Source organism: Salmo salar, chromosome ssa10 (genome assembly GCF_905237065.1).
Source record: "Salmo salar chromosome ssa10, Ssal_v3.1, whole genome shotgun sequence".
Taxonomy (NCBI): Eukaryota; Metazoa; Chordata; class Actinopteri; order Salmoniformes; family Salmonidae; genus Salmo; species Salmo salar.
The window spans coordinates 91,143,112-91,158,237 of NC_059451.1; the positions used below are offsets into that span (position 1 = coordinate 91,143,112).

Genomic DNA, 15,126 nt, shown 5'->3' on the forward strand with positions numbered 1-15,126 from the left:
TCATTATGTCCACAGAAACCACAAGTCAAGTAGAGATGAATGAAGGAATAGAATAGAATGGATGGACTTCATACAAGATGGCTTTCTTTTAAAGAAAGGGACTGTTTCTTCCCATGAACTGCATATGTATGACTATAGAGTGTTCAATTCAATAAATCTTTATTTATCCCAATGGGTGTTTGACAAGCTGTTGTGTGGTGTCCCTCAGGGAGAGCATTCTGAAGACAGCCAAGGCTCTGGTGGAGGACACTAAGCTGCTGGTGTCTGGGGCAGCGTCCAGTCAGGACAGACTGGCCCAGGCTGCCCAGTCCTCGGTCAAGACCATCACCATGCTCACTGACGTGGTCAAACTGGGGGCCACCAGCATGGGCTCTGACGACCCAGAGACTCAGGTAACACACTGACCGCACCCTGTTGGATTTAAATGACAACACATACATGTAACGCTACAACAAGCTTTCATTCTAAATTCAAAAACAACTTTTTTACCCCTGATAAATCTGTCGTTTTTCTATATGTCTACATATTTATATTACATACCTCTAAATAGTCCAATAGTGATTTAACATGTATGCCCATGTATTCTACAAAGGTCATCCTGATAGACTTGTACTGTTCTGTTAGTCTGTTGTCATTCTGTCTAGCCATTCTGTAATCAGGCCTTTTGACACATACATTTCCTCCCTGTGTATCTCTCCCCTCCACTCTATCAGAAGTAGCATAGCTCCAGGTAGAAGTGATAAGGCCAGGCTCTGTTAAATCCTTTACCTCAGGTAGGCCTGATAAACCTGTACTCTGTCCATTGTGTTGTATTAATGTGGTCTCTCTCTCTCTCCCCCCTCCCTCCCCTAAGGTGGTCCTCATTAATGCGGTGAGAGATGTGGCCAAGGCTCTAGCTGAGCTCATCAGCGCCACCAAGTGTGCTTCAGGCAAGCCAGCTGACGACCCGTCCATGTATCAGCTGAAGAGTGCTGCCAAGGTACTATAAGACATGCACTGCTCTAACATAGAGAATATCACACGGAATGTTACACACTTTGGAGTGTCTATTTGTCTATTCAGCCACCCTTGTTTTACAGAAATGAAGCTTCAATATAAGGAGATGCAGATTATATCTATACAAGATGCTGTCTCTGTGTCATGGCAGAATGTTCTACAAGAAACACAAATGGTGCTATTTCCAGAAGGATATGACAGTTCCCTTATCACTGTGTGTTTGGCACTCTGTGTGTGTGTGTGTGCGCAAGTGCGTGCCACTGTACCAGTGTCACCGAGATGGGTATCAGGGTGTGTGTGACTCATGCTTGTCACAGGAGGTATGAACTCTGAGCAATCTGTGATCACCACTGTGACTAGGACTAGAGGCTCCTTATGTCCCACACTGTGGAGATAGAGCCACTGACTAGGGCTTTTACTGAACCCCAGCCAAACCTTGCTTCAAGGTTTTTTCCTCCTGGTCTGAAATGTGTATAGTATTGCCCTTCTTTACTGTTGGCGGGCTGTCTACTGAGACCCCGTTCTGGTCTCTGGTGCTAGGGGGAGACAACTCCACCTGCTGGCCTGACTCTGTGTTCAGTAAGTGTCATCCTCACATCTCTCTCTTTATATATGACAGGTGATGGTTACCAACGTGACATCCCTGCTGAAGACTGTGAAGGCTGTGGAGGATGAGGCTACTCGCGGGACGAGGGCACTGGAGGCCACCATTGAGTGCATCAAACAGGAGTTGACAGTAAGACACCCTGAAAGTCTTCCCTTGCCACTCTGTACTAGTGGTATATCATAGAGGAGACACAGGCTACCAGGCTAGTTAAAGACAGGGTGGTGTGCCGGTGTACTGAATGCTGTACCTAAGGGTTTTTACTCAACCTTAAACTCTCTGATATCTAGTCCACCTTTGCCCCTGCTCCACAAAGCCCTGCAGTCTTCTCATTGCTCTTATCAGGGATTGTGTTGCAGACACAGGGGGAAAGAGAGCTAGAAATGTTAATCAGCTTGTTTTTCTAGTGATTTACTGCTAATCCTTATCAGTGTACCCTCAGGACCACAACAGGCGTTACCTAGGCTGCAGCGGCGAAATCCAAATCAAACACAGCCCACTTAGCTCATAATTACAGTGGCATCAATAACACTAGGACATTTGTCCACCTCACTTGTTTACTTTAACAGTGGTCGTGAGCCCGGGCTGACTGTTGACAGTTCAAGACTAACAATAATAAAGGCCAGGAGTATTTTCTGGTCAGGTCATATGGTCAGAAAAACTCCTGTCCGCAGTAACGATGCACCAACCTGTGAATGAAAGTAGGTCAACCAAAGTGGCTGTCAGTGTAGTCACAGTGACTCATGCTGTGTGTGCACAGGTGTTCCAGTCCAAGGACGTCCCCGAAAAGTCGACCACACCGGAAGAGTTCATCCGCATGACAAAGGGCATCACCACGGCAACGGCCAAGGCTGTGGCAGCAGGAAACTCTGCCCAGCAGGAGCACGTCATCGCCACGGCCAACCTGAGCCGCAAAGCCATCTCTGATATGCTGACCACCTGCAAGGTGATAATCCACCCCAGCTCTGCCAACTCCGGCCTCACATCCTCTCACTGACACCACATCACTCCCATACTGCCGCTTTGCCAGAGAAAACATGAAAGCAGGGCAGCAGGGGCTAGTTTAGATGGCTGGTGTGACTCACACTGCTCAATGTCACTCAGTCTGGAATGTTAGTCATGAAGTCCTTCAGGCGCATCACAAAAGTGGGCTTACAGCAGTGAACTGACCGGGGAAAAGGCTTATGGCGATCTTAACAAAATGACTTTCGCTGCCCCACCTATCACTGCTGTAGCAATGCAGTAGCGATATTAAGGCTGTAGTTCTATACAGGAGAGCCTAGTGGTCTTCAGCATATCTTTTAGACACCTTTTATATTACTTTGACTTGATAGTCAATATCATTAGGCAGAGAACCTTATTTTCTGCAAATAATATATAAACATCCAGTCCATTGTATGTTTCTATGTTGTTGTGTTGTCTCGCTCTAGCAAGCGGCCTGTCATCCAGAGGTGAGTGAGGAGGTGAGGAAAAAGGCCCTGCGCTACGGGTCAGAGTGCACCACTGGATACATCGACCTGCTGGAGCAAGTATTGCTGGTGAGATGGAGAATACAGTACATCACACAGACAACACCTACCTTCTGTTAGCTTGGCCTGATAACATGTGGCTCCATGATTGTTGTGTGCGTGTCTGTCTGTCTGTCCAGGTGATCCAGAAGCCCACAGCGCACCAGAGGCAGCAGCTGGCGGTACACTCCAAGTGCATGGCGGGGTGTGTGACAGAGCTCATCCAGACGGCTGAGGCCATGAAGGGTGAGGCTGCCACACACACATTCACCTAGAGAAGCATAGCTAGACCAGACTACAGCATATTGCAGAGACCCAGTATATCATTCTGACAATTTATTCAAACAGTAGCACACAATGTAAATTAGTTTAGGGATGTTTTCTTCCCAGGGCGTATAATGGCTTTGTGTGAGTAGAATATTCACAATAATGAAAATACCAAAACCACCCCATTTATCCACAGGTTATGTAGACAGATGATATAGACAATTTGCTGTAGAGTGGGCCTAACATCCTGAGTCATTGCAATGTAAATTGTCAACATATTAGTTCAGTAGGTTGGCTATCACATGTATGTATACCAGGAATGTGTCCTCCAGAAGCCCTGCTGCCTGCCGTCCATATCTCTGACAGGACTAATATATTGTGTTTGGGTGAGAATTGGATCCCAGCGTACAGCCAACGACCCACTGGGGCTATCCATTTCACATGTCTAATGCCTCTTGTTTTCCCTCTCTCTTTCATGCCTCAGATGGAGGTAAGGGAGAGATGGGGGTGTTTGGTTCCTGCTGATCACCGTTCACTCAGGCATATAGGGGAGCTGGAGGGGGATTGGGGGGGAGAGAGGGGAGGGGTACTGAACAGATTTCCCCAGGGTTCAACATAATCTGGAAAAACATCATTCCATCTGCTTTTCCAAGCTGTTCCCAAACAGTGCCGTTTTATGGCCACTTTAAAACCTATGAAGAGTGACAATGATCCATCGAAAGTGCACTTCTTCAAACTCTTATTTAACCTTATTTAACATTGAGGCATTATAATCACTATCAATTGATCAATCAAATGTATTTCTAAAGCCCTTTTTACATCAGCAGTTGTCACAAAGTGCTTATACAGAAACCCAGCTTAAAACCCCAAACAGCACGCAATGCAGATGTAGAAGCACGGTGGCTAGGAAAAACTCCCTAGAAAGGCATGAACCTACAGTAGGATGAATCCCAGCGAGGAACAAGGGTCTGAGGGGTGGCCAGTCTTCTTCTGTCTGTGCCGGGTGGAGATTATAAGAGTACATGGCCTTTAAGGTCGTATCATTCTTCAAGATGTTCAAACGTTCATAGATGACCAGCAGGGTCAAATAATAATAATCACAGTGGTTGTAGAGGGGGCAACAGGTCAGTGCCTCAGGAGTAAATATCAGTTGGCATTTCATAGCCGAGCATTCAGAGGTGAAGACAGTAGGTTCGGGAGGGGCAGACAGACCCTAGCCCCCCCGGCACATACCTAGACTATTGCAGCATAGATACTGAAGACTAAGATGGGGGGGGGGGGGGGGTCGGGGGACAATGTTGCCCAGTCTATCGACAGAACTCGGCAGAGTGGAAAACTTGCATGGTAGATCTGCTTGGCATTGTATGTTCAGAGGTATAATTCTTGTCATCATTGCATGTGTGGAGTTGTTTGTGTGTTCTAAATTGACTGGTGACTTGTGTTATGTGTGGTGGCATTTATGTATGAAAGGGCATAAGTGAAGTGGCATTGTCTGAACTGGTGATCTGCCTTGGTGGTGTATGCTTTGGTTATATTTGTGTCTGTGTTAAGAGTTGTAGGATTAGTATAATGTGTTGGGATTATTACCTCTCGGTGGTGTGGTTTAGGGTCAGAATGGGTGGACCCTGAGGACCCCACTGTCATCGCTGAGACTGAGCTGCTGGGAGCGGCAGCCTCCATCGAAGCCGCAGCCAAGAAACTGGAGCAGCTGAAACCCAGAGCCAAGCCCAAGGTAGGCCTACCTGTGCCCTTCTCAACCACCTCCAACACCTCCCTCCACATCTCCACCACAGAACACACCTGTCTACTAACCTATCTACTCACTCATCAGGAAAGCTACCTGGGCCAAAGATAACAGAAGTTCACATTGACTTTGAAGTACAGTAATCTGTTAGTCTCAGAGCTGCTTTTAGAGGTTGTGATATATTGGCAGGGAATAGGAGTATTGTGTGAACTGTAGCCTACCTCTAAAACGATGCTGACTCAAGACAGCCTATTTGTGTGTTCTGTGAGCTCGCAGAATGTTGAAATATTTACATCTGTTAGAAGGTTTTGTTTGGGGAGCAATCTGGTGTTTTTAGAGAGAATCTGTAGAGCCGTGTTGCCAGGAGACGCAATTACATTACTGGGACCTGAAGCTTATGTTGGAATGAGATCACATTTGTGATGATCTGTCTGAAGCCTATTGAAGGAAAGGTCATCCTCCTTGTTGAACCCATTTCATTAGTTTTATTGCAGCATTCTTTTATTTTTACACTAAAATGAGAGGGGCCTTTCTCAGCCCAAGGTATACATCCACTTCATGGAGTGATATTGAACAAACAAACGTAACTTCTCTGAATGAAAAAGCTGTCTGTAAGAAAACTATGAACATCTTTGTGAGCTTTGTCTGTCTGAAATTGAAGTACAAAAGTGACACAGCTAGTGTGTGTGTGTGTGTGTGTGTGTGTGTGTGTGTGTGTGTGTGTGTGTGTGTGTGTGTGTGTGTGTGTGTGTGTGTGTGTGTGTGTGTCGTACCAGTGTACAAGTACAGCTGTAGATTGGACCTCAGATCCTCCCAATACTCTTCCTTCTCTCCCTGTAGTGCTCTTCGATCTACTTGTTTTGTGTCTTTGGTTGATCAGATCCGGTCCTTCTCTCTAGCTCTCTGGTGCACAACTAAACATGACTGGAGAACCTCCTGTTTTCATTAGAAACTTCCTGATGGCCTTCCGGTTCAGATTTCAGCAGGGCCCAGTGTTTATAAGATGGAGGTGTAGGGCGGTTGGCTTCTTTAGGATGGCAGTATCTGTCTGCCCTCTAGTGATCTGTTAAAAATGGTGCATACTTTCTGCTTCCACAAGGCAGAGAGGCGGGGCAAAGATTTTGAGATCTTTTTTTCTATTATGAAACAATCATTCTTACCAGCTACAGTATACCATGTGTACTACTATATCATGCAAGGTGTAGATTTACTTAGGCCTCAAAATATCAAGCCCACAGTACACCGTGTGAAAGGGACACTGTATAAAACATCTAAACCATGATGAGGTACTGTCTTACTGATTATCTACAACCCCTGCTGTTCACCTTCTGCTCCCTCCTTTCATCCTTCCCTCTCTGTGCCCCTTCTCCCCTCCCCAGCATGCTTCACTCTCCCTACATTCTCTTGAGTTGTAGACCTGGAAACCTTCTATGCAGGCCTCTGTCTGATATGTTTGATATATTAGGTTGTTATTCAGTCCAACTATATATCAAACATATTCCTACAGTGTCCCGCCCTGTCTCCAGCCACGTGTCCCTTGTGTGTTGGTTCTGCTGGCATGATCTATGGTCACTGACTGGTGTAGTCTACTGAGACAGGAATGACATTATTTGTAATTCCAAAGTAATTCATTATCCTTTTAGAATGGGTGTTTCTCTACTGTATGAATCTTGCAAAGTGTTTGGTTTGGATTTTCCAACAGCAAACAGTATTTGAAGATCTGTTGGAATGATTCCCCATTATGAAATGTGTTGGTGGATGTGATTGGCCAGTTACTCAACATAGCGCCATAAAACAACCAATGGAGTTTGTTGTTTTGTCTTATTGCCACAAGATGTCGCCCTAAGTGCATTTCCATTGTTAAATGTGTGGTTTTGCCATAGAGATAGATAGAGAACTCATATTTGTACCTGTGCTATTATAGCGTCTGTGACAGCATGGGCATTTCCATTCTGAAATAGTCAATTTTCTTCTTTACTATTGGCTGATCCCTCCTAATGACCTGGTCTGGCCCAGAACTAGTTCACTGATTTAATCTGGTATTGTGATCAGGGTCACCAGGAGGGATCAACCAATGAAGTTGGAAGTCCCACGAGTTGACTACATTAAAATGGTGGAAGCCCTCAAGGGTGCTGCCTATACTAACACAGCCTTTTGGCCACTAGAGGCCACTATCATTCTCTATGGGTTTTGCTTTCAGCAAGCAGATGAGACGCTGGACTTTGAGGAGCAGATTCTGGAGGCAGCTAAATCCATCGCTGCAGCCACCAGTGCCCTGGTGAAGTCTGCTTCTGCAGCCCAGAGAGAGTTGGTGGCACAGGGCAAGGTCAGCTACAACTGTTTTAGAATCATCATTGTCTGAATGTAACCTCAGCAAATAACAGTACTGTATCTCTCTCACTCTACTCTCCAGGTAGGATCCATTCTTGCCAATGCTGTGGATGATGGCCAGTGGTCTCAGGGTCTCATATCTGCTGTGAGTTCCCATCATTGTTTCTTTTTTATATGTAGTATTATGACAGAACTTTACTGTGAAACTGTGCATGGGGAATCAGCCTCATATCTACTGAGTTGTCTGTCTGAGGCAGTACCCTGATGTATGGTTACTGTTCCCTGTAGGCTCGGATGGTGGCGGCAGCTACCAGTAACCTGTGTGAGGCGGCCAATGCCTCTGTGCAGGGCCACGCCAGTGAGGAGAAGCTCATCTCTTCAGCCAAGCAGGTGGCAGCCTCCACAGCTCAGCTCCTAGTGGCCTGTAAGGTCAAAGCTCAACCGGACTCCGAGGCAATGAGGAGACTGCAGGTATAATCCTACTAAACACAACCCACTGGGTTCCACTGCTGTCTCTCTGACTTCACCTCTACACACTATGATGGTATTAACCAAGGGCTTTGTCTCCATAAGGCTGCTGGGAACGCGGTCAAGCGGGCATCAGACAACCTGGTGAAGGCGGCTCAGAAAGCTGCCTTTGATAAAGCTGATGATCACAGTGTGGTGGTCAAGACCAAGTTCGTGGGTGGCATTGCTCAGGTGAGATTTAGATTTGAAATGTTACTTTGTGCATTTTCCACCTCTACCTTCTCAACTGTTTCCAGCTTTAAAGTTGCTTTCACATCCAAAGATGTTCCTCTCTAAATGGTTCTGAAATTAACTTCCCTGGGCAAGCGTCCCACGTAGTCAACAGCCAGTGGAATCGCGTGGCGCGAAATACAAATACCTCAAAAATGCTATAACTTCAATTTCTCAAACATATGACTATTTTACACCATTTTAAAGACAAGACTCTCGTTAATCTAACCACATTGTCCGATTTCAAAAAGGCTTCACAGCGAAAGCAAAACATTAGATTATGTCAGGAGAGTACCCTGCCAAAAATAATCACACAGCCATTTTCAAAGCAAGCATATATGTCACAAAAACCAAAACCACAGCTAAATGCAGCACTAACCTTTGATGATCTTCATCAGATGACACTCCTAGGACATTATGTTATACAATACATGCATGTTTTGTTCAATCAAGTTCATATTTATATCAAAAACCAGCTTTTTACATTAGCATGTGATGTTCAGAACTAGCATACCCACCACAAACTTCCGGTGAATTTACTAAATTACTCACGATTAACGTTCACAAAATACATAACAATTATTTTAAGAATTATAGATACAGAACTCCTTTATGCAATCGCGGTGTCAGATTTTAAAATTGCTTTTCGGCGAAAGCGCATTTTGCAATATTCTGAGTAGATAGCTCGGCCATCACAGGCTAGCTAATTTGACACCCACCAAGTTTGGTGCTCACTAAACTCAGAATTACTATTAGAAAAATTGGATTACCTTTGCTGTTCTTTGTCAGAATGCACTCCCAGGACTTCTACTTCATCAACAAATATTGTTTTGGTTCCAAATAATCCATAGTTATATTCAAATAGCTCCGTTTTCTTCGTGCGTTCAGGTCACTATCCGAAGGGTGACGCGCGAGCGCATTTCGTGACAAAAAAATTCTAAATATTCCATTACCGTACTTCGAAGCATGTCAAACGCTGTTTAAAATAAATGTTTATGATATTTTTCTCGTAAAATAGCGATAATATTCCAACCGGGCGACGTTGTATTCATTCAAAGGCATCTCCAGTGTCACTGTTCCCAGCCTGACCACTCACAAAATCTCCTGCTGTTCTTCGCCCAGAGACAGGAGACACGTCATTCCACTTTCTGGCACCTTCTGAGAGCCAATGGAAGCCTTTGAAAATGTCACGTTACAGCAGAGATGCTGTATTTTTGATAGAGATGCAACAGAAGGACAAGAAATTGTCAGACAGGGCACTTCCTGTATGGAATCTTCTCAGGTTTTGGCCTGCCATATGAGTTCTGTTATAGTCACAGACACCATTCAAACAGTTTTAGAAACTTTAGTGTTTTCTATCCAAATCTACTAATTATATGCATATTCTCGTTTCTGGGCAAGAGTAGTAACCAGTTTAAATCGGGTACGTTTTTTATCCGGCCGTGCAAATACTGCCCCCTAGCCCCAACAGGTTAAGGTAGGCCACTACAGTATGACTGAATCACACATCAGCTGCATTTCAAATCTGTGGTTGAGCAGGCATCCGCAGCTCCCTCAAGATCAAGTCACAAAGAGTTCTTCTGCCCCAGCAGACTACTTATCCACTCCCTTTTCATCCATGGCCAAATGTAGAGTAATTGAAGAGTGGATGTCTACCCCATAGTGTGTGTGTGTGTGTGTGTGTGTGTGTGTGTGTGTGTGTGTGTGTGTGTGTGTGTGTGTGTGTGTGTGTGTGTGTGTGTGTGTGTGTGTGTGTGTGTGTGTGTGTGTGTGTAACACTGAAGTGTGTGTGTGCATAACACTGGCTCCTAGCCAGCACCCCTCCAGAGACACTCTCCCAAAGCGGGTCTCTCTCAAGTGGGCCAGTCATAACCCATCCACTGCCATCTCCCAAATCCACAAGAGCTATTTGCTTAAGAAAATAAATAGATACTTACTCCATACTTACATTTAAGACGTTTCACTAGTTACCACAAAAGAGTTATGTTAATTATAGGTTTTCCATAACCCGCTTTAAAGAAACCTACTGAGAAATCTGGGAAATTAGTTCGAGCTGTATTCCAAATGTTTTGAAGAAAATATGATTTCCTTTGTATTTGTAAAACTCTTATCAATCAAGTCCATGTACACTAAAGGGACTGGAGGAAATGATTTGACGATATTATAACCTGTAGGGACGGAGTGTCACAGGACAGATTGGAGATGAGCAGACTGAAGCATATATTTAACCATTTCCTTCTCCCCTCAGATCATTGCAGCCCAGGAGGAGATGCTGAGAAAGGAGAGAGAGCTGGAGGACGCCAGGAAGAAGCTAGCTCAGATCAGACAGCAGCAGTACAAGTTCCTGCCCACTGAGCTGAGGGAGGATCAGAGCTAATTGGTCAAGAGTAAAGTAGATGGATATCTGATTGGAACCTATTGTTACACAGAGATGTAGCTTACTCCAGCGATTCGCTATTTCTCTCTCACACGGGTAGAGTGTATAACGTATTTGGGCCAGGACTGTTTCATGAGTGGAACTAGTGTGCGTGTGTGCGCGTGCGTTTCACAGAGGATGATATTGACATTATGACATAAGGACCACCTGGCTGCAGCTGTGCTGTATTAGCAGGGTTAGGACCTGCAACCTAAAAAATTGAGACGGATGCCCTTATTGATTTAATGGTAGGATACATCAATAAGGACATCACAGTTAAATGAACATTACTGGATCCAATAATGGTAAATACTATTAATACTTTTCATGGATACATCTCTAAATCAGTTGAATGTAGTTTAAAAGCTGTAAAAGCTAATCAAAAGGGGTAGCTCCCTCTCCAACTGGCACAGCTGATTCAGGGATCCATAGCTTCAGTTTCTCACACAACATCTTAGTGTTGATATACTGTAGGTATTGCAGTACTCAGATGCATCATTTCAATCATTAGCCCGCATGCACCATTATAACTTGACAGGTCTGGCATCTTAATTTGATCACAGAGAATTTTCCTACGCAGTAAGAAATGCAAATTGTAGTGCATTCAAGGTTTAAAAAGGCTTCTAAATGTTGTAATTTCCACTTAAAATGTCAGACTTGATTTGCCCTAATGAATAATGTATCAACCCCTACAAAAATGCCCTTTAATTATATTCCACATAATAATTAAAATGTCCTGTTGCTACAGGATTCTTTTCCTGCTGTGAGAAGCAGGGTCAAATTAAGATCTGTACATATCAATAAAGCCACTAACCAATAGTTTAGCTTAGGATTGGGCATTTGTAATATGTTAGTATATGAATGTGATCTTTGGAATTGCTGTTGAATAATTAAACGTTTGGATTTTATGTACTATATTTAATGTAATAGAACTTCAGCTTCACACCAAATCCGTAGTGTCAGTGAGTGGGTTTGAGTGGATAGTAAAGCCAACAGCAGACACTAGTTCATGTTTTACAGCATCGTAATACCTTTTAAAGGAATACTTCTGTAGGTAATAATTATCCCTGGTGTGTCAGTAGGGAGATCCCTGCCTCGGCTCCCATGTTTGGACATTCGGCTGTCACTCATATTTCAGGAGCAGGGAGCAGTCACGGCAGAGGGTTGTTAATGGGTTAAATCTCAGTCTATGTGCAGTATTTTTGCCAGACTGGTATTCTCTCCCCCAAGCCCTCTCACACTCTTTTTGGTTTTCCTGCCTCCTGCAGGAGGAGGCTCCGTTTACATTCTTTCTCATATTTTTTTCTCTCTTTCTTGCCTTTGTGTTTTAATTCCAGTCTAATTGACAGTAGCCAGAGTTTGGTTGGGAGTTCCACCATACGCACACAACAGCAAAGCTATGCTCTGTCTGTCCGTTGCCTGTTCAGCCGGTGGTGTTTGGTTTATACTTATTACAGATTCCATTGAGTTTGGGATATGAGCTTGTGTTCATGTTCTTATTGTTCCTCTAACCATAGCAACACATTACCACTCATTATACTGTGTCAGACTGATGAGAAGGCAGCACTGATTGGAATTGTGTATGCAGCTGTGTATGCAGCTGTGTATGGCTTATTCCCTCTTAGACATGTATGAAACTGTAGGATGTGGTGTAGAATGGCACTGAGATGTCTGGTATAACCTTATGCACTGAGGAGAGCAAGCAATGCCTTCCATGTTCAACCATTCAGGATTACTACTAACGCACCTGTCAAATGTATTAGTGATGAAACCACATACAGTCCAGTCCTGACTAGGGCCGGGACGATACCAGTATTGCAATACTCGTTAGTATCGTGTAAAAGAAACAAAACACAAAGCGGATTTAACTTCTTTAGGAAAACAGCCCTTATGTTGGAATGAAACATCATTATGTTGTCATCCAGAGTCACATGTATATATTTTCCAAGCTATAGCATGCTTTTAAAGGACCGAAGAGTTTGGTCTGCTTCGTGTTTTTCATTTTTGTAATGGAAAGAAATATTGTGATACTGGTATCGTCCTGGCCCTAGCCCTGAGTAGGAAAATAGTTAATTTATGTTATTCCAGTATTGGTGTAGTATAAGGTCATTAGTATTGTGTCCACTCCAACAGCTCAGTCCCTCGTTGTCAGTCTGTGGTCTGCATTGTGTACTTGTGCCTTAATTGAAACCCCGCTGTAACAACATCTAAAGGCTTGTCCTTCTGGATAAGAACATGTATCCCGTCTAACCCAAACTCTCTCTGGGCCATTAACTATCACCTAGTCCTATGCCATAACACAATGTATTGCCTTGGCTGGTAGCCCATCTGCCTGCCGTAAACCATGCTGGTATATAAAGTGCATCCATGGATACGTTTAGGTTTTAGACTATATACAGAACTTAATACACACTACAATGCATTCCATGAGCATGTGGCAAGTTGTTATTGAACTCTTAAAGATGATAATTTGCTCTGCCTTGAAATTCATTCAGCATACACATAATCCTTATAAATAGGACTAAATAACGTCCTTGTTTCATTGTTAAACCACTATAAATGAAGTTTTTAACAATAAATGTAACGACTATCCTGAGATAATGTATATTGTCTAAGCAATTTGTCTATAAGCATTAACTGGAATAGGAAAAACGACTAGCTGTAGGTGTTGTGCTTTCTTTAACAGACTGAATTCATTTCAACAGTTTAACTGATGCTATATGTCTAATATTTATCTTGTCACAAAGGTATTTTTTGTATTCACTGAAAATAAAGAATTTGAAACAAACATGGCCCAGTTTGTTAGTGGTCATTGTGTTTAATTTACTGTATGTATCATTCATTCTTGAACAGGAATCCTGAATGAACTTAAAGGAAATGGAATAGTGAAACAAAGCAAAGGCTGTATCATCTCACCAACATTCTTTCCAGTAGATGTCACTGTTAGTCTTTTCAATGTAGAGATTGGGGTCACTGGGTGTTTTGAGACCTATGCTGTAGTGGATGGAGAGTGCAAATTCAGGCAGACCAAATATGGTCATACAGTATGTGCTGTATTCCCCTGGTTCACAGAACAGACCCTGAACCATGCAGCGACTGATTGCCATTTTAGATGTTTGTACTTTCAGTTCACTTGATCAGATTCCCAATAGATTCAAATGGATTGCCCATTTCTATAATGTTGTCTGTATAAGTCCTCTGATGTTAAAAGTGATGCCATGCAATTCTGATCTGCAGTTCTACCTCTAGTAGACCTTACGTTGGCAGTGAGCACATTCTCCTCAGGTGACAAATCTTCCAGTAAGTCTGGAGCTCACATGCCAGTCCTCCTCTCAGTGCCCTGCCCTGGGCTCCCCAGGACAGACTGTATGAAAGACGGTCAGAGCAGAGGTGCCCAGCAGTGCGATACACATAGTCAGCCTAATGAACACCATATTTGGTTGTTTGACTGTTTTGGTCTCATGCGAGGCCACACAGTGGAGAGGGGAAACTCAAGCCATGTGTCCAGCAGGGAAGGGATTGCCATTCCACCACAACTTAGACCAGAGGAAGAGGATGATGTTGTTTTGGGAGCTTTGGCTCAGGAATAGGACTATAACAACTCTCAATAGGATGAATAATGCTGTGTAGATCCCACGATCTCCAGTGGGTCTGTCCTCTTATTGCCATGAACTTCATGATTGCAGTCTGATTAGGAAACCACTTTATTAGACCTGCAATCAAGTTCTTCAAAATGTCTGTTTGGCACACCAGCATGAATAACTTCATGACTCCAACATGATAACACTAATAGTGATTTTTTGTTTGCTTATATATAGTGCCTTCAGAAAGTATTCATACCCCTTGAATTACTCCACATTTTGTTGTTACAGCCTGAATTCAAAATGGATTTAAAAAAATATATATTTTCACCCATCTACACAGACTTTGTGCTAATTTATTGAAAATGAAATACAGAAATATCACACCCTGAGTCAATAATTTGTAGAAACACCTTTGGCAGCGATTACAGCTGTCCTTCTGGGTAAGTCTGTAAGAGCTTTCCACACCTGGATTTTGCAACATTTGCCCATTGTTCTTTAAAAAATTCTTCAAGCTCCATTAAATTGGTTGTTGATCATTGCTAGACAACCATTTTCAAGTAGATCTAAGTGAAAACTGAAACTCGGCCACTCCGTAACATTCACTGTCTTCTTGGTAAGCAACTCCAGAGTCAATTTGGCTTGTGTTTCCGGTTATTGTCCTGCTGAAAGGTGAATTCTTCTCCCAGTTTCTGGTGGAAAGCAGACAACCAAGTTTTCCTTTACGATTTTGCCTGTGCTTAGCGCCATTCTCTTTTTATCTTGAAAAACTCCCCAGTCCTTAACGATTACAAGCATACCCATAACATGATGCAGCCATCACTATCAAATCAAAGTGTATTTGTCACGTGCGCCGAATACAACAGGTGAAATGCTTACTTACAGGCTCTAACCAATAGTGCGAAAAAAAGGTGTGTGTGTGTGTGTAGGTAAGTAAAGAA

At 43.4% G+C, this 15,126-nt stretch overlaps 1 protein-coding gene across 3 annotated transcripts in view; it reads left to right on the forward strand.

Annotated features, from left to right (window-relative positions):
• The window catches only part of LOC106561152 (talin-2), a 162,389-nt gene extending 148,997 nt beyond the window's left edge, over window positions 1–13,392 (forward strand). For 2 of the 3 annotated variants that reach the window (XM_014124806.2, XM_014124805.2), the window contains 13 exons: window positions 209–392; window positions 854–979; window positions 1,616–1,732; window positions 2,361–2,546; window positions 3,031–3,138; window positions 3,249–3,354; window positions 3,860–3,865; window positions 4,983–5,107; window positions 7,320–7,445; window positions 7,533–7,595; window positions 7,739–7,921; window positions 8,024–8,149; window positions 10,437–13,392. In XM_014124806.2, coding sequence (XP_013980281.2) covers window positions 209–392; window positions 854–979; window positions 1,616–1,732; window positions 2,361–2,546; window positions 3,031–3,138; window positions 3,249–3,354; window positions 3,860–3,865; window positions 4,983–5,107; window positions 7,320–7,445; window positions 7,533–7,595; window positions 7,739–7,921; window positions 8,024–8,149; window positions 10,437–10,565 — 1,585 coding nt within the window. In that variant the 3' untranslated portion in view covers window positions 10,566–13,392. The remainder of the gene's footprint in view (window positions 1–208; window positions 393–853; window positions 980–1,615; window positions 1,733–2,360; window positions 2,547–3,030; window positions 3,139–3,248; window positions 3,355–3,859; window positions 3,866–4,982; window positions 5,108–7,319; window positions 7,446–7,532; window positions 7,596–7,738; window positions 7,922–8,023; window positions 8,150–10,436) is intronic. The other variant, XM_045688215.1, reaches the window with a different exon arrangement.
• Window positions 13,393–15,126: the final 1,734 nt, after the last annotated feature.